This window comes from Lynx canadensis, chromosome B3, assembly GCF_007474595.2.
Source record: "Lynx canadensis isolate LIC74 chromosome B3, mLynCan4.pri.v2, whole genome shotgun sequence".
Lineage (NCBI taxonomy): Eukaryota > Metazoa > Chordata > Mammalia > Carnivora > Felidae > Lynx > Lynx canadensis.
This window is the reverse complement of record NC_044308.2, coordinates 4,104,997-4,124,296: the sequence shown is the minus strand read 5'-3', so window position 1 is coordinate 4,124,296 and position 19,300 is coordinate 4,104,997. Positions and strand designations below refer to the sequence as shown.

The 19,300-nt window shown below is 51.2% G+C and overlaps 2 protein-coding genes across 5 annotated transcripts in view; both read right to left on the bottom strand.

Moving 5' to 3' along the window:
- Positions 1–1,597: 1,597 nt before the first annotated feature.
- RPS17 (ribosomal protein S17) lies at positions 1,598–4,772 on the bottom strand. The gene is made up of 5 exons (XM_030317298.1): positions 4,681–4,772; positions 4,239–4,390; positions 3,617–3,722; positions 3,018–3,083; positions 1,598–1,723 (listed from the first exon to the last, which is right to left on the bottom strand). Exons 1-5 carry the CDS (start codon positions 4,681–4,683, stop codon positions 1,643–1,645), a joined length of 408 nt encoding a protein of 135 aa, XP_030173158.1. The 5' UTR covers positions 4,684–4,772; the 3' UTR covers positions 1,598–1,642.
- Positions 4,773–7,433: 2,661 nt separating this feature from the next.
- CPEB1 (cytoplasmic polyadenylation element binding protein 1) overlaps positions 7,434–19,300 on the bottom strand; it is an 88,760-nt gene continuing 76,893 nt past the window's right edge. For 3 of the 4 annotated variants that reach the window (XM_030317293.1, XM_032593558.1, XM_030317290.1), the window contains 8 exons: positions 18,409–18,661; positions 16,339–16,452; positions 15,982–16,086; positions 14,955–15,091; positions 11,898–12,096; positions 10,374–10,468; positions 9,753–9,833; positions 7,434–8,018 (listed from right to left, as the gene is read on the bottom strand). In XM_030317293.1, coding sequence (XP_030173153.1) covers positions 7,908–8,018; positions 9,753–9,833; positions 10,374–10,468; positions 11,898–12,096; positions 14,955–15,091; positions 15,982–16,086; positions 16,339–16,452; positions 18,409–18,661 — 1,095 coding nt within the window. In that variant the 3' untranslated portion in view covers positions 7,434–7,907. The remainder of the gene's footprint in view (positions 8,019–9,752; positions 9,834–10,373; positions 10,469–11,897; positions 12,097–14,954; positions 15,092–15,981; positions 16,087–16,338; positions 16,453–18,408; positions 18,662–19,300) is intronic. The other variant, XM_030317294.2, reaches the window with a different exon arrangement.

Genomic DNA, 19,300 nt, shown 5'->3' with positions numbered 1-19,300 from the left:
TCACCACAAATGTGAGGAGCGAAGATCCTGGCTCTTGCTGTGATGCGCCAAGAACACAGTATGAAGACTGGGGCCTTCCTACAGAAAAAACTAAATTAAATCTAATTATGAGGAAACACAAAACCATCCAAACTCAAGGACATTCTACAAAGTCAGACAATACTTTTACTCAAAAATGTCAGTCATGAAAGACACAGAAAGGCTAAAGGGACATGAACACTAGATGCAGTCAGTGATTCTGGGATGGATCCTGGAACAGGGGAAACGAATGAACTATAAAAAACATAATCTGGAAATTGGCAAAAATGGACTATGGATTAACAGTAGTGTATCGATGTCAACTTTCCTGATTTTGAAATGTACACTGGTTATAGAAGTGTCTTTGTTTCTAGGAACTAGACACTGAAATATTTGGGTCAAAAGGGTATGCTTCGTTAGCTCAGTAGACTAAATGTATGTGTAAGGGTGCCTGGGTGGTTTAGTCGGTTAGGCGACTGACTTCAGCTCAGGTCATAATCTCACTGAGAGTTCAAGCCCCACATAGGGCTCTGTGCTGACAGCTCAGAGCCTGGAGCCGGTTTCAGATTCTGTCTCCCTCTCTCTGCCCCTCCCCTGCTAGCACTCTGTCTCTCTCTCTCAAACATAAAAAAAAATTAAAAAAAAAAAAAAAAAGAAATGTATGTACACACAGACACACACACATATGCGCACGAGTGTAAGGCAACTGGGGCAAAACGAACAATTGGTAGATCTGGGTAGGTGAAGTTCCTCATACTATTTTTGCAAGCTTTCTGCAAGGCAAACTGTATCAAAATTATTACACATTTTTGCAATGCTTGCTGTAGCTATGGCCCCACAGAAGGGATGGGCAGGACCAGTGCAGAGCCAGGCTGGTCTGGTTTCTGCCACCTTGCAGATTGGGACACACCCATGTTTGCAAACATGCCCAACTTGCCGGGGACAAAAAAGTGGTCAGATGTGTGGATCACCAGCTGAAGGGCTCCTTTCCCCCACTACTCAACAGGCACCAGCCCAGCCTAACACTCCTCCCGCCCACCCTTTGATCCTAAGCTCAGAGCCACCTATCTGGGCTAGAGCCAGCAGCTCTGCCTCTCTTTAAACCCGTGCACCCCAGTGTCACTGACCCTCCTCCACCTCCACACACACTTGAACCTCATCTGTTCCAGGTACCAGGCAGACCCCACCCATCCAACCTCCTACCCACCAAGCCCAACCTTCAAACATGTGAGGAGTGTTACCCTTTCAAGACAGGTTCATTAGCCCAGATTGTGTGTACCCAGGAGAGGCCAAGGATCGAACCCCGGGGCAGGCAGGGTGAGGAGAGGGAAAGCATCTCCCCGACCTCTTCCTGAAGCCAAGGTTAGTGCTCAGGGCCTGCCAGGGCCAGGCAGGGCGGGGCTGGCAAGCAACATGGCCATGGGGCTCAGCTCTCCAGGATGTCCGCCGTCCGTACGCCCACGGCCCAGAGGCCCCTTGTAGATGCTGCCACCGCGGAGTGCTCTTCAGGATTTCTGCCTTGAGAAAGACTCCTGCCCTTAGCGCTACTGGCACAGAACCCACATAGGACACAGGCAAGGTCACTGTCCAAGGTTTATTGAAGGTATTACAGCACAGCAAAGATTCAAACGGCTCCACGTGGTGTTTTGAAATTCATGCCAACTGTAGGCTGGGTGACCTGCAGGTTGGACAGACTGCCAAAGTCCTGGAAAACAACAAAGTGGGTTCAGTGTGGCCGTACTGCTGAGGTCTGTGATCGAAGTCCCAGTACCACCGCCAGGCCCGGCCTATCGGCCTCCACCAGCTTGGAGTCAGAGAGCCAACAGGGGCCTTCTCCCCGCCCCAGAACAATGAACTCAAAAGGGGGTCTAGTTGAGATCTGGAGGAACATGCACTCCCAACAGCCAGATGTCAGCGTGCTGTCCTGGACACCGTAGGATTTTTAGCAGCATCCCTGGCCTCTGCCCACTCATGTCTGCTAGCATCCCCTAGCTGTAGCAGCCAAGTGTGTCCAGACATTGCCAAATGTCCCGAGGGTCATCTTTTCCTTTGAGGCTCACCGCCCTGGGCCACATACAGGGCCACACGCAAGTAGGAAGCTTCACTAATTCAAACAGTTGTCGAGAGCCTGCCACACACCTGGAACTTCGTGCCCCGGTTCATCCTCAAAAACCAATTTTATAGAAAAAACTAAAAGACTACATTCAGGATAGTAGTTATTTCTGGAGAAAATGGTCCACAGCAGACCTTAGCTATGCTCGTAACGTTTTTCTGAAACTGGGTGATAGGTACGCAGTTCCTTCTGCTCACTACCTACCTTTCCAAATGTCTTACACATTTTGCGATCATAAAAAAGAAAAAATGAAGTTGCTCGGAATCACTGTGTACTGGGCTTTGAAGCCCAGATTACCCTCATCAAACCATGGAGAACTAAGAGAAGCCACACAAAGGTATCTTAACTGCCACACGCATGTGCCTGGTAAGCATGTGCAGAGGAGACCACACTTCTTACGAGTGGCCAGGATACAGACACAGGAGGAATGACGTCCCCGAGGGAAAGCACGAAGTATGAAGGAACAACCAGAGCTGGAACCAAGGGGCAAAGGGAAGGAGCGGCCAGAGACAAGAAGACAAGGAAAGAAGGGAGGAAGGGTGTCCTGGAAGCCATGGGAGAATGGCCACTGCCTTTGGGAGTTACCTTCCGGTGGAGTGCAATCTCCATCTTCACTAACCAGCAAACCCCATGTTGGAGGCGGCGTGTGTAGTGGTCGGAAGCGTAGATGGGATTCCCAACCCTCCACCCACTAGTGTTCAAGCTGCCATTTCCTCAAGCAGGAAACGCAAATAGCAGAATGGGTCTCTTGGGGCATGGGGAGGACAAAAGGAAATCATGTATGAAGGACGTTGAGAAGAACGCCTGGTTGCTGATCTTAACAGAGATCATGGAAAGCTACTGATGGTTCTCAAAATCCTGTTTTAGAAACTCAGCGCACACTTACCAAAAGTTTCAACATTTCCTTAGTGTCAGGATCTACTTCGATGATCTCCTGATCCAGGGCTGAGACCTAGAAGTAACAAGGCAGGCCCCAAATATCAATGAGTGAGTTCTCTCTCACTTTCCCCACCTTTTCCCCAAGATTCTTAAATGAGGGGGGGTGGGAGGGGGAAGAAGGGAGGAGGGCATCCCGCAAGGTGAGCAGTGTGCTTAAGGATCCCAGCACCCAAGGATCAGTTCTCCTGGTTTTACCTTCATTTACCCTCACGAACATCCAACCAGTTTTCAGTAAACCTCAACACCAGGTGCACACCTCCGGAATGTTATGCTAAAGCAAATACTCAAACCAGGACAGACGTCCATCGGCAATCATTCAACACACACCACTAAGGGCTCTCATGTGAAAAACCAGAGCGGACCCAAATGGTCCCAACAGGGCAAAACAAGGCTATGGCACATGGATTGTGGGCACCTAGAGCTGGTTGAGGGATAGATGGATAGAAGACCTCCTTTTTAAGACTCTGTGGAGGTCCCTTGGCAAACCAGGCACCTGCTTATCTTTCACGATGCGCCAGAGGCCCAAAAACGACCCAGGAAGTTTACCTCGGGTACATAATTATCCCTCCTTTCTCTCTCCTCTTCCTGCAGCTTGATGGAGATGCCTCTCACCGGGCCTCTCTGGATCCGCTTCATCAGATGTGTGACATAGCTGCAAAGTGCACAAGCCAGTGAGAACCCTGAGCGCGCACCCCGGCCCCCGCTGGTCCCGGCCGTCTCCGGAGAGACGCACAGCAGCTGCGGTTCCTGCTACGCCGGGAGAAGGGGCAGGACTCACCACCCGGAGACCGAGCGCGGGCTCCGAGCGCGCACACCCAGCTCCGCCGCCTCGCACACACCCTTCTCGGCTCCCGTTCTTTCCGAGCCACCCAATCGTCCACCTCCAGCTTTCTCGGCCGCCGCCCGCCTCCCTTTTCCTTCCTTCCGACTTCCAAAGTCCCTGACCCGGAGTGTAACCAGGCCAGGCCTCGCGGTGCGGAGCAGGATCTCCCGGGGGTTCTGCCTGGCCAGCCCCGTCCGGGAGGGCAGGCCCGCAGGAGAACCCGCCGCGTCGGTGACGCTCGTCCCGACGCCAGCGGCAGGGCACCCGGCCCGCTCCCGAGTCGGAGCTCGGCGGACCCTGAGCCGCGGCTCGGCTCCCCGTCCTCCACCAGGCCCGTCAACTCACCCTGCAATCTTGTTACGGAGCTTCTTGCTGGGAATAATGGCGATCTCCTCGCACACGCGCTTGTTGGTGTGGAAATCGTTGCCCAGGCGCGTGTAGTACTTCTCAATGATGACCCGGGCCGCCTTCTTCACGGTCTTGGTGCGGACGCGGCCCTGCGGGTTGGACAACACTGGGTCATTCGCGAGCCAGAGCAGCCCTCCGGGGAAAAGTGCGGCGTCCCGCTCCGACGGGAGCAGGGTTTGCTGGCTAGGGCTGAATCCCAGGGGAGAGGAGGGCCGGCCGGTCGGGAAGCGCTGGAGCGCGGGGCTCAGCGCGGAGGCCAGGGACCCGCGGAGGCCAGGACCTGGCGGGGTCCGGCGCCCGGCCTCGAGGGCTGGGGGCCGCGGAAAGCCGCGGATGGAGGACGATTGAGGGGGACGGGGCGTGGGGCCAAGATACCTACCATGTTGGCGGGTACAGTAAAAGAGGAAACAGGAAGCAACAGAGAGGCCTATAAAGCGCCGGCCAGAAAGGCGCTTCCGCCTAACCTCGGCCGCGCAGAGTCCTCCTCAGGAGCTTCACAGCGACTCCCAGCGGGGCGGGGCGGAAGTGCAGGCGGCCCATCCTCAGCCGGTGGGCGGGACGAGCGCTTGGCCCGCCCTCTGCGGGCGCGACTTCCGCTCCCTGCCCCGCCCCGCCCCGGTTTGTTCTGGGCTCCCTGCTTCTTGCTCGTCGGTTCTGGGACTGGCTCGCCTTACTTGGCCTAGACTAGAAGGGGTGCGTGTCTTCTGCACACGCCAGCGAGACGGAGGGAGGCTTTAGCGTCCTGGGAACGGCGATTCGGGAGTGCGGAAAGGTAAGGAAGCAGGGACGGTGCCCCTCCCCTCCCAGGACCCTCAGCCGTCCCTAGGTCTGAGACGTGTGGGTTTAGCCTGGGGGCGGGGGCTGCACCTGGGAGAGGCCGAGCTCGTTTCTTCCAGGTCATTGCCCAAGTGTCACCTTATCATGGGCTTTCCTTCCAACCTAAAGTAGCACCAAAGCCTCTTAAAGCTACTGTAAGATTTAAGTCACCATGACAAGCGCTGTTTCCTCAGCATAGGGCCATTTTGCTTAGCTAATTCCCAGCGCCCCGCAAGCTCTCAAAACATGCAGAGGACCCAGCCCACCGGCGGTGCTCCCAGCCACCGCGGTACGTCCTCCAACCATCTGTCTTCAGGCTGTTCCTGCCGCACCCATTCCCAAACCAGGCCCTTCTGTAACCACCAGAGCAGACATCCCCCGGCTTTCCCTGCCCCCTCCTCTGGCTCTGCTCCCCCCAACTCTTGAGGCCAGCCCCAGGCCCCCACCTAAGGAAAGGCTGGGCTGGCCAGGTGGTAGGAGGTAAAGGGCCTCAGGCTGGGCCCCCGCCTTCGACTCCCTTCCTGGTCACCTTGGCCAGTCCAGACTCTGGATGGATGGGAACCGAAGGCTATACAGGGCAGGAAGCCCTCTACCTGCACGTGGCGCCTTTCTTATCCTGAGAAGAGGGGCACAGAGGGGAGAAGAGATGCCTCTATGCCATATGGAATAGGACACCAAAAGGGTGGGCGTGTCTGGTCCTCTGAGGGAGTTGCAGGAGCTTTACCAGCAAGGGCAAACTTCATGGGAGGCTGCTGCCAGCCAGGCCTCCCATTCTTGGCCCAGGGACTCCTGCCACCCACTCCAACAGTGAATCCCTGCACATCTCGCAGAAGGGTTGCTTCAGCGTGCCGGGTTATCTTCCGAAGGATCGGCCCGGCAGCAGGGCCCAGGCACAACCTACCTGGGAAAATCATCAGCAGACTGTCTCACAAATCCTGGGAGTCTGTGATAACGAGTCCAAATTAACAGGGCTCTTGAAGAGTAGCAAAAAGTAAGCTTCTCCCTCTCAGAAAGGGGTTGGGTCAGCACAGGTGAGTCCAAGAGGATGGGAAGCCTCCCAAGAAGAAATCTAGCCCGAGGCTTACAGGGGCAGCTGAGAACAGGGGGCCCGAGCTGTGCCTCCGGCTGCTCCAAGCTGGCTCTGAGGCTGTGAGAAGAGGAGCTCCAAGAAGCTATGTGTGAGGGCTTCTTATGCTCGGACTAAAGCTATCCGCCTGCTGCAGAGGGATCTCCAAGGTGCCTTTGACCGTGAACCGGCCGAGGAGTACGGACAGGGGCAGGTCTCCCACAAGGCCCCGCCCTCAACCCGGGCTGGAATACCACCCACAGTAAATACAAGGAAACAGGGATTTTTACTCTCCAGTCATACAGCCCCTCGGCCCCGCTGCTCCCACACCTGAGACAGAGACAGAAGCAGAACTCTGCTGCAACGTGTTTATTATGTGCCAAAAAAACTACACCACAGCTTACTCCACACGTCTGTAGGAGAGTGCAGTCTTGCCTGCATATACTACAATGAGGTAGAGACTTCACACACAGCTTCACGAAACCCACAGAGTAGCTGGGATATGCAACAATGCGACGTCAGCTCAGCAGGAGGGAGGGGGGGGGTATGACACTGGTTCTTTGGCACACAGCTTCCCAAAGAGGGGCAAGTAGGTTTTTTTTTTAAAAAAAAAAAAAAAAAGTCAAGTTTTCAACTCCAGTAGCATTTCAGTGACTGCAACTGTTCCTTCATACATTTCTCAACTGAAAGAAATAAGGAAAGTGTACTTGTCCCCTCTGAGAGAAAGGGCTCCTGTGAGCCTTCATCTGCCCCCACCAAAAAGCAGCCCTTTTTTAGCTCAGTTACAAAAGAAAAAAGTCCTGTGACTTTGTGATTAAAAACTTCTATCAACCCTCCCCCCCACAGAAGTGCAACTTAAGAAGGTGCGATAAACCATTTAAAACTATATACAGCAGCCGCTCAAATACCGTTTATCCGGTCCAGTTTCAAATCCAAAAAAAATTTTTTATTCTTGGTTGCAAATGCCTTGATTTGCAACTGTGAGAAACAGTGACCAGCAGTCCCCCAGACACAGATTTGCTATCATGTTAAAAGCTGCCAGGAAAGAAAAAAAAAAATCTCTTGTTCCAAACGACTTAAAAACTGTTTTAAGGAGTGTAAAAAGGAACCGGTAAAAACCCTCGAGCGTAAAATATGAAATATGATTTTGGTTTAAATGAAGAGCAAAGTCTCCTTGTTGTTTACAGTAAAAAACACCAGCTGAACACTCAGTTTATGCCGTTCAGGTGGGGGTTAAATAAATGGAAAGGCACTGTATGGCAACTGCAAGAACAAACCCAACGAGACCTGCACACCATCACCATCAGTATTGCAAGGAATGTAAAAAAGCGCTTTTAATAAATAAACCTAGATGTAGGCATCGTGTCAATACCTTCCCGACACGTAGTTCTTTTTTTTTTCCTTTTTCTTTTTTTTTTTTTTTTTTTTTTTTTGCTTTTCATCGGCAAAATGAGGAACTAAAATCTGGGAAAACTACAGAGTCGCTTGGAGGGTGAGCCGGAGGGCCCTTGCCCTGGCGCACCCCCTGAAAACAAAACCCGACAAAACTCATTGTGCATTAATTAGTGCAGAAACAAAGACAGATTCAGCAAGTGCAAAGGTGACTACGGTTTTCCCTTGTCCTTGGGAAGCCAGCTCCCTGGTCGCCAGGGGCAGGATGGTGCAGGCCGCTGCCTGACCCGCCGGCCTTGGGCGCCACAGGCCACCAGGCACGGCCGGCTCCTCTAGCTGGCATCTCGGTTCTTCTGGTTCCGCATCAGGGGGCTGTGGTGGCGGAGGCCCTCCATGCTGTGCCGCCAATGCCAGCAGCTTCGGCAGAAGTACTTGAAGCACACCTGGTTGGGGGACAGGAAGAGAAGCCACGGCCGTGTTGGCACCAGCGGGAGCTGCTGCCCGTGCCGCCTGTCTGCCCTGGAGATGGAGGAGGAGATTCCTGGTGGTCTCCGTGGAGTTAGAAGACACGGTCTTGGGGAACCTTCTCACCTCTAACACAGAGGCTGGACCAACTGTAGCAAATCCACTAAGTGCCCGACTCGATCAGACACGCCAGCTCCTACTGTGCACAGAGACCCTGCTGGCTCCCCTCACCCCTCCTACCGCCAGGGCTGCTCGTCAGGCCCCCCGCCCCCCCACCTCCTACAGAGCAGCTGTAGCCTACGTGGTTCTGTGTCCTAATGTGCTAGGCAACATGCTTCTCTTCACACTGAGGGCAGGTGACTGGGTATGTACCTCAGTCTCGGCCCCCCTCTTGCTAGCTGTGACACCTCAGCCCACCAACTTTTCAACAATTACCTGAAAATGGGGATCATCTGTTAATGATACAGACACATACAAGTCTGCTAGAAGAGGCTGATGTCAGCAATACTTGCTCACTTGTTCTAGGTTTTACCCAACAACCCAAATTTACCTCACACCCTCACTCTGGAGCCTCCAGCTTAACTCTTATCCCCTGGTTAAGAGCCTGAGCAATAAGCACCACTGGAAAAAAAAAAAAAAAAAAGCCCAAGCATGACTGACTGTGGGTATCTCAACAGGCCCGACTTACCCTGACTCTTGTCAAAGTATGGTACCAGCTAGCAACACTGGACCACTTGGAAACTCGTCAGGAATAATGAATTTCAGGTTCCACTCCAAGCCCACTGAATCAGAATCTGCATTTAAACAAAATCCTGGGGGCGCCTGGGTGGTTCAGTCAGTTGAACGTCCGACTCTTGGGTTTCAGCTCAAGTCATGATTCCAGGGTCGTGGGATCAAACCCCACATCGGGCTCCACCCTGAGCATGGAGCCTGCTTAAGATTCTCTCTCTCTTTTGGGGCACCTGGGTGGCTCAGTCAGTTAAGCTCCTCACTCTTGATTTTGGCTTAGGTCATGATCTCACACAATTTGTGAGAATGAGCCCCGCGATGGGCTCTGTGTTGACCGTGAGGAGCCTGCTTGGGATTCTCTCTCCCCACCCCAGTGCCCCTCCCCTCTTGCACTCCCTCTCTTCTCTCAAAAAATAAAAATAAACAAGATCCTCAAGTGATGTGTGTTCATTAACACCTGAGAAACACTACCCCAACACATCCACATCCCTGCTCCCACCCAGGAACATTCAACAGAAAGCTGCCCATTTCTCACAACTGTGAATATAAACCAGGGACAAACACAAGAGTGCAGAGATTCACAAGTACAGAAGGGGTTGCTGAATAGGGAAAAATCAGTCGAGAAGGCCTGTGTTAGAACTATGGTACCTGGTCACAGGTGCTGCTGACCACACCCACCCAGCTTCCTTTCATCCACCAACACCCCCTGCTGGCCTCGGGGTGACACTGCACACAACACCCCAGGCACAGGGAAGGCCAGCGTATCAAGACTGGACTCAAAAGCTTTCCCAAGAGTTTTCCATCAAGCTATCAAAGTGTATCCCTGCTCTCACCATCAGAGAACATTACCGCTGCCTCTTCTGTGCTCTTAGACAACCGCAAGGTACCTGAGAGCACCAATCTTCTAGTGACAAATGTTACAGGACAATTTTTAATTGAGGGTAGGGACTTCCTAGACATCTGGAGTGCCCCAGGGGACTCACCTGATCTCGACAGAAGAAAGGACCAGGCTGAGAACTGCAGATATGACACAGAGAATCTTCTAGGTAGGGGTCAATCTGAACCTGCACAAAGCAAACGAAGAGAACGAAGTGGTTCTTCTCACCAGGAGGCCAACGGGCCAGAGGAGAAGGGACATTACCGGGCAACAGTAGTGCAGGATGTTTACTGTTTTAAAGGTGAGAACTGCAGGGAGAGAGTGTACAAACACAGCCGCCAGAGGACAGATTCACACGTCCCCCAGAGCTGGCTGGCTGGCTCCACAACATGAGTCTCTGAAACTATATGCCAGCATTTGATCACCCAGCAACAGGTAAGCATTCAGAGGACGCAAGTCAGGTTGGAGAATGGGAAGCCGGCCGCCCAGAGATGCCAGTCAAATACCCAGTGAGGGAAGACACCCCACATACTGAAAAGGCTCAACAATCCCAGCTTCTCTCCCTCCTGAGCTTGCCATCGCCAAGCCACTCCCAACCCCAGCCTTCACCTGAGTGCCCAGGAGCTTGACCCACTGCCTGGGCACCCACAGCACACAAACAGCTTTGGTCTCAGGCCTGCCCTGGGTAGTAAAGGCTCAGAGTAAAGGTACAGACCAGCACACTCACCTTCTTGGTGAACTTCGTGGTTTTGATCTCCACAAAAGCAGCGCTGACTGCTTTCAGGTAACTGCGTTGGTTATTGAAAGTCACACGACCAGATCCTAGAACAAGAGAACAAACCTCTCTTCTACCCAAATTCTCCCAAATGCTGCTTGTCAACACTGAAGATACCCTGTTTCTAGACCAGGGCCGTGAGACAGAAATATAATAGGAGATACTTACATAATTTTAAGTCTCCAAAAGCCACATTTAAGTGAAAAGTGGTGGAATTTTTATAATTTATTTAACCCAATATATCCAAAATATTATCATTTCAACATGTGGCACTAGCTGTATTTTAAACACACAGCAACCACACTTACCGGGCAGTGTAGTTATAGACCACGGTGGCACAAACGACTCAGGAATGGGGAAGGATTCACGGACTGATTTGGGGAGGAAAGAGGGGCGCCTGGTGACTCAGTAGGTCAAGTATCTAACTCTTGATTCTGGCTCAGGTCAGGATCCTAGGTTTGTGGAATGGAGCCCTACATCCAGCTCCATGCTGAGCGTGGACCCTGCGTAAGATTCTCTCTTTCCCTCTCTCCCCCTCTGCCCCTCCCCAGTCACACATCTCTCTCTCAAAAACAACAAAAAGAACAAAACTCACAAGAAAACAAACAAAAAGAAGCGGGAAGGAAGAGACCCCTCTGGCACAGGCAGATACACAAAGAACACCTGTGTACAGGTGACGCAGCAGGCACCCCTCCGGGCCAGGAGGCAGCCTCATCCTGACTAATGCTGCCCCTGCCCCCGCAGCCTCTGACTCCCTGTCCTCAGTCTGCAGCACAGCACTGATGAGCACACGGTGCTCCTTCCTGATCAGATTCAGTGTGGGTGGGCAGACTAAGCATCTGGGGAAGTGGGTTAGCCAGGTCTTGATCAAAAAGTTCAGGCTCTGCTCCCCCTCCGAACTCCATCACCAAGGTCACTCTGCTAGGACTGGGGAATGAATCTCCTTTCCCAGGGGGGCTGACCCAAAACCCAGCATTTAGGCCCGCAGACTCCCCTAAGCTAGGACGCCATGGGCCATGACTACACGCTGTTACTCGAGTCAATCGGTGTCGTCCCTCAGCCTGACCCTGGTCTCTGACCCTAGAGACAAGGCCACTTTTCAAGAACTCTTAACAACAACAACAACAAAAACAGGCAAATTCAGGGAAGTCCTGGCCTTTTGATGACAGATTACCTGTTGTCTGTCCCAGACTGGTTTAGTTTCCAAGTAAAGCTCCTATGTCATTTTCCCCTCCTATCACTTCCTATGTTCCCCTACCGCTTTCTCCCTGTTCAAGGGAAGTGGTAGGGAGAGAGGTAGGCACAGACGGTCAGTACTGGTGGCTTATCTAGAAAAAGATGCTATGCTGCTCATCTATGCTCATCTGCAGACCTGGGTCAGGCCTCCCTCTCCATTCCCATGGGAAGTATTACAGTCTTGGTCTAGCACAGTCCCAGGGGCCACCAAGCTTTCCCACACAGAAGTGGGACACTTACCAATGGGATACTTGTGCTTATCTGTGTCAATCCCAGCATACACCACTCCACCAAATAGGTCGTTCAAGATGGCTGCCAGGGCCTCGGCGTTGAGCATCCCGTGCAGGGCACCAACAAACACCGTCCTGCTGGGGTCAAGTCTCTGAGATGGGCTCCGGACAAAGTTGCTGTCAGCCAAGACCCAGGGGATCACCTGCACCTGGAAACCACCCAAAGGTGGATCAGCCCCGGCCAGGAGCCAGAGAGAGACAGGTTCTTGTACCGTGAGGCGCATGCTCAGGAGATGCTCAAACGGACTGCCAAGACCCATCTAGTGGGGGAGGTGTACTGCCCAGTCCCAGGCACACAGGCACTTGGCAGCCACCTCACCAGACCCAACCAAAGCTGCATTTTACTGAGTCTTTGTGTCCAAAATAGGGAAAAGAAGCGCAAGAGCAGTCACTCACCCTGGAGAACAAGCACAATGGTACCCAACAGTCACACCCAGGAACCTAGCACTCTGTCACAACCTTCAACCGTGTGGTTCCAGCAGAGGACCACAGTCACTGATGAACAGAGATCATGAAGGACTCAGAAACTGAAGGACAGAGCTGGAAGGACAGGGAGTGGGGATACTCGAGGTACCACTGTGAGACAGCTCCTGGCCCAATGTGCGCATCAGCAGGCGTGCCAGGAGCAGTGAAGTGACCAGAGAGATGCAGGTGGCAGTCTAACAGAGCAGCGACACACCAGGGCAAGAGCTGACTGGGTCCTTTACCTCTGAGTCCCCTGAGCCTAGAACAAACTCTGGCATAGCAGGTAGAGAACTCCACAAGGAAGGGAGCGGACAGACGAATGCTGTTTTTGGAAAGGTAGATCTGTGAAAATCCAACAAGTCTCAAAGCAGAAAGAGACCGGAGGCAGAAACCAGTAGCTGGGAGGACAGGTGAGAAAGACGTGGAGGCGGCTGGTGGCACTGGGCACACAACAGGCCAAGACCAAGAAGATTCTTCAACAGAGGGGTCAGACCGCCTGGGCATGGTGGGAAAGCGAAGAATCGGCGCTGATGGGGTCCAGGCCTAAAAGACCTTAATGAGCATCTGACTGGGGGGAGCTCACTTCACTGGAAGATGAAAAGCCAATTTTGCTTCTTCCACCCCCATGGACAAGTATCACAGTCTTGGTCTATATCCCAAGGGCCAGCAAGCTTTCCAAGCTTTTCCTTACACTGAACACAAGAGTCTAGGATTATAGGGCATCCTCAAGAAAGGCCCCATGGGAAGGTGGGGCTCATGGAGGACATGAGTCTGGGTCTAAAAGTGAGAAGAGAGCCACAGGAGTGAGTCGTTTAAGTGACAGGGAGAGATGAGAAGAGGAGGGAGTTCAATGCTGACCGCACTGGGGGCAGGGAGGGGACACAAGGAAGTTAAGTGTCTGAGAGGAAAGGAGAACCAGGACAGCCTACAGCCAGCACATCAGAGACAGACATGTAATCACTGCAAGGGGATGCGGCAGAACAGGAGACAAGGAAGTTGTCAGCAGGGGCACGGAGGCGGCTCAGGGGGTCTGTGGTATGGCCGTGGCAGCCTCTCCCTGTGAAAGCAGGGGACAGGGACGAAGGAGCGTGTTAACCAAGCCCTGGAGTGTAACAAGGTGGGAGAGCAACACGGGCCCCACACAGCGACAAGACAGCAGTGCCGCACTGAGGAAAGCAGTGTGGTGGGTCTCTGTGCAGCAGGAAGACAAACTTACCCTGTCACTAAGAATGTGAACTAATACCAGGAAACATCTATAAAACAAAGAGTCAGCTTTGTTACTTCCATTATTTATTTTAAATCCGATGTGACCATCTCAGTAGCTCCCCCTCCGCCCTTTACCCTACAGATTTTACTTTCTGGAGTTTTAGGGTTCACAGCAAAACTGAGCTGACAGTACAGAGTCCCCATATCCTTGCCGCCTCACCGCATGCACAGCCTCCCCTGATATTAGCATCCCCCACCAGAGAGGTACCTTTGCTACAAGCAGTGAACCTTTATCAATACATCACTAGCTCCCAAGTCCATGGTTTACATTAGAGTTCAGTCTTGGTGTCTGTTGTACATTCTAGGAGTTTCCACAAATGTGTGATGACATGATTGCACCATTACAACAGAGTAGTTTCACTGCCCTAAAAATCCCCTGTGCTCCACCTATGCATCCCTCCCTTCCCTCTGACCCCTGGCAACTGATCTTTTTATTAAAATAGGCACTTCACGTTTCCCTTGTATAGACAAGGAAATGAAGTTTCAGATATATTAAATATCTAGTCCAGTGTCACCAAAGTGATGTTCTCTGGAACCACATTAAAAAAAACAACAACACTGATTCCTCGACGCCAAACTTCCTCTGACAAGTGGTTTTCAAGCATCAACTGCTAGAACCATTGGGGAGCGTGGTCCAAAGTGGAGAATCTGTAGCTCCTCCCAAACTGATTCAGTAAGTCTGAGACAGGGCTCAGGAACGTGCAGTGAGGGCTGCAGGTAGAGTACCTATGCTAGAGACCCATGATGCTCAGGGCACAGGCAGACACGGCCAGGAGCAGGAGAGGCAAAAGGAGAGAGAAGTGTATGGAGGAACGTACACAGCTAATGAAGCCCCGAATGGGAGTGCAGAGGTGATCCACAGATGGTGTGGGCCAAAGAGGAATTTACCCACCAGAGACAGGAAGGTTGCAAGGCACAGCCTGAGAGCAGGTCTAGGGAGAAACAGCTGTAGATTATCAGTTAAACCCAAGTGGAGAAAGCTGTTGTTTTCATTTCTAAGACTAGAGGTTTGGGACAGAAGTGTTGGCTGGAGTAAGGGCTGGGACACAGCCTGATCACCACAGGCAGGAGCACACATACACCATTGAGGACCAAAGATTTTTGTTTTTCTAACACAACAGAGTATCTTGCTGTATTTACTGTAAAACAGGAGGAGCAGCCTTTTGGCCGAAACAAGACTCCTCATCCAGCAGCCTGCATATTCACCCACCTGTGGGAGACCCACTGCCTCATGCACCAACTACCCCGACCCAGAGAGGACCCCGGGCTAACACACCTCCTTGCAGCGCATCCTTCGGCTGGACATCTTGAAGTAATATTCACTTAGGCCATCTGGGCTCAGCGGGTCATGAGAGCAAGCCTGAAGCAAGGCCCGGACAGACTTCTCTAGTTCGAAGACCAGATACACATACCCTATTTCCAATAAAAAGAGAAACTGCATTAACATCCCTCAGGTGGTTACTCCTCAGTCTTGGTTTTGCAGTAGGGAGTTTTGTCCAGGAGAAAGAGTCTCACGTGTAAAACACATTTCTGTCCCACTCCTGCAGAGTCTCTGAATGGAAGCACTTTGCTGTGTCAGATGGCCAGGCCATGGGAGGGAGAAGCACATCGTCTCCCACCTGAGTGAAGGAAGGGACCAGCAAGGTGGGACACAGGATCCCATCATAACCACGCAGCCATCCGTCCCAGGGCACACAGCATGTTCTGGTCAGCAGAGCCAGGCTGTCCTGGGGGCAGGATGGAGGGCAGGTCTGTGGCCAGCCTGCTGGGCCATGGAGATATTGCTTTAAAAGCCTAGTTAGACCAGTGGTTCAGTTCATCGGAACATTTTCAGTGAAGATGGGGCAGAGTGAAAATAGCACCTGCTCCTTTCTACAGGGAAGGGATCTCATTTCAGACCAGTGAGGAGTCAGATGCTTGGTCCTCATTCCTGCCAACTCCAAAGGGATCTCAGAATTAGGTCAGGCAACAATGTAACTGGGCAAGAAAGGCAGGCAAAGGAAAGCTTTTCAGACGCCTCATTTTGAGAGGAAAGTAGCTGCCGGGGTTCAGGTTTGGAGGGAAGTGCACGAGGAAGTTTCCCAGACAGCTCCAACTGCAGTGTCAATGTGGACTGATGGAACATTAGCTCAGAGGAAGCAGAAGGACGTGCCAGGTTGAAGAGAAGTGCTGTCAGCCCAAAGTTCTGTGCTCGGGAGTGCCCAAACCATGTTACCAGCATGCGGCTGGGACATACCAGCATCCCTCAGTGCAATTACATACTAGGGAGGGGAAAAAAAAATCTCCTACCATGTCTGTATTACCTTTAGGCATATTACCTTTGGGAGGACACCGGGGGTGCTTGCCATCCTTACCAGGCCACTCCACACTCAAAGAGCCAAACACACGGAAGGTGTTAATCAATCCAGCTGCAAAGAGATGGAAAAGAATGGCAGAAACTGAGGCACCACTCTCCCCAGGAAGGTCCAAGCACAGGATCACCGGCATTCTTCCCCCAGACTTCCCTCCCTTGACAAACAATTCGGAAGTGATCTTGGGTCCCAGGTGATGGGTGTAAGCACCAGACAGAAGCAATATGGGAGCCACAGGTTTAGGTCCAAGTTTAATGCTCTAGAGAGACATGCCCCACCCTCAAGTAGGAGGTCTCAGAGGCAGCTCACCTTCCGTAATATCCCAAGGAACACCTCCTAGGAACACTTTGCAGGAGTAGATGGGGTTCTTATAGTTCCGGGGAGGAAGCTGGCCGCTCCAGGTACAGGTTGCTTCATTCACAGCTTTGGTTGACAACAGAGACGACAAAGAGAGAAAGAAACCGGTCAGAGTCAACAAAGTCATTGCTCCTTTCTGGGACGAACTCATCTGGGGAGAGCTACACAGGCCACAGTCCTAGCCTGGCTGCTGGGAGAACATCCACCAGTATTTGGAAAGGCAAGGAACCTTACGCCTCATCAAACCAGTTGGCCCAGTAGGACAACTCTAAACCGCTACTTCTGTCTCCACTAGAACAGAGAGGAAAGGCAAAGCAGCTATGTAGGGTAAAAATGATCACAACCCAAGCTATTTTCAAACATATAACTGATAAGCTAACCACAAAGCAGTTTTACCTAGTCATGGCTTACAACACTAATTGATTTAAATTTCTAATTACTTTAAAATAAACAGAGCAATCTTGTATACAATGTTCTACAGACTTACTGGTCCAAACTGGCCTTCTCCCTAAATATTCAAATAAGGAACATTCTATTGTTCTCCTGTCTGCACTCTGAACTCATCAGTCACAGAAGTCAAGACCACTGCCAGTAAAAACCACCACTAGCAACCCAAAAGACAAGAACGTCTCAACTGCTCCCTGCATCAGAACCATGTCCCATCACTGCCAGAGCTGTCTCCATGGCACCTGGACAGACACTGGACCTTCCTTGACGCCAACACTGTAAGATAATGTTGATTTTTCCCCAACTACTCTGCTTCCTGTTTATACCAAATCCAAGTTTGTCTAAACCCATTGTGAAGTTTCTCTGACAACACCCCATTAAGAAACCTTTCTTGCTGGACAGAGTAGGAACTATCTTCTGTGTGGCCTGTTCTGGTAACTTCTAGAGGCCTCTTTGTTCTTGGCCTCTCAGCTCAGCCTTCTCTCTTTAATCATGCCCCCCACTCAGTCTGTGCCTTTCCAGATCAGGGACTAGTCTCAGTGGGGACTGGCTAATCCTTGCCCATTTTACTCCTTCGGCAATGGGGCGGATAGCCAGTGAAATGAACCATCATTTCCATTCAGGACAATGACGTGGAAGCTCATTCCTTAAAAGGCCAATGTGTTGCTATGCCAAGAACTTGGGCACCATCAGCAATATTTCGCAAACAAAAACATAAATCAATATAATGGCCTCATCCAAGAGTAAGGTAATGTCATTCCAAAAACAATGGCATTAGTACAAACATGGGTTGCCAAAACCATTATGTGAACAGGGCAGCAGGACTATCAGAGGAGAATGAGATCAGGCCCAGCTCCGTGACTGGAAAGACAGACATCTGAAGCCACCAGAAACAAATGGATGGAGAAACTCAACACTCACTTATAGTCCTCAACTCCAGAACCTTAGAAGAGCAGTTGGTGAACAACACCTCCCTGAAGCTTTAGTCAAGAATGACTTATTAAGACCCATTTACTTCCGAACTACTGGTAAAAGATGAAGAATAGACTCAATACATGTTTAAGGTCATTTAAATGACAGAAGCTAAGGGTTCCTGAGAGAACCTAAGGGTTCCTTACCTTAGAGGCTGACACGTGGACCCATTACCCAACAGAGCATCCCTCAGGGGAAGAGAGCTCCAGCAGGGGTTATGTCTGACAGGTCTTTGAATTAGAAAGGGGAGAGGTAGACAAAATTCTGGGCATCACTTCCAGGATTCCTCCTGAAGACACCCACCCATGAAACAATCAAAAGCAACACTAGTACTCAGCCAGTCTCCACAAAAGAGCGCAACTGGGAAATGGGTCCAACTCTGTATGAGCACAGCCTCTTTCCTCTCTGCTTAGCCTCAAAGAAGTTCCTGAGTTTTTGTCCCATTAGCACTCACTCCACAGAAGAGACCATTCTTTGCAGATCCAGAGACCTCAACACACGACCAAGTCCTCTTCTGGACAGTTCAGTCTGTGAACTAAGGTCACTTACTCTCTGTGCCCAGAATGAGGCCTCAGGCCCCCACAAGGTGACAGCCACACTCACCTGCAGCTTGCCGGTGCAGCCTGGCCTCTCTCTCTATGCTGAAGGGGTCTTTGGGAGCTTCGAGGAGGTCCCAGGATGGCCACACAGAAGCTCCAGGCCATCTCTTTGATGCACTGGTTGGGGAGGGGCTGACTGCAGCGAGAGCAGCTTGCTCTTGGTCCATCCGGGACCCAACCCCCATCTTTAAAGGGTCTCTGGCACCACCCCCTGTCAGGGACAGGAAGGGCAGAGGAGGGGAAATGCGAAGGCTTGACTGGGGGGAGGAAAAAGGAAGATATAGGTTTTTAAAGGACGGTTTTGTTATAAAATAATCACACTACAGAAATTATGAAAAAAATACCATATAGCTCTGACATTTTCTTTCAGACTTTCTTCCCATGCATTTTTAAGATTATACTGAATTTAAGATTATACTGAACTTAAACAAATTCTTTTCTCCCAACTCAACTTTTTTTTTCATATTGCCAGGCAGTCTTCATAACAATTTTTAATTAATTTATGATATTCTATTTAGGGAACAAGCTACATTTCACTAACCTATTCCCCTGTTAAACATTCAGACACATTCCAAGTTTTCAGGATTATAAATAAAAACCTGAAGTATGTATAGCTTCTTCTAATTTTGTGTTGGTTTTGTTTTTGTCCGATTCCTACATGGAGAATGCCAAAATGCTTTCTATAAGGGTTCCATGTTCTATCAGAAATGTGGAAGAGTAGGGGTTTCACTATAAGCCTGTGTCAAGGCTCTATTACTAACTTAAGCAGGTAAAAATAATACTGCGTTATCAAAAAAACCAAATGACTCAATATTTCCTAAACAGAGGCTTTGCCTCTATCTACCTCTTCTGTGAGCTGTCTGCCCGTATCCCTTCATTGGCCTTTGGGGTAGGGT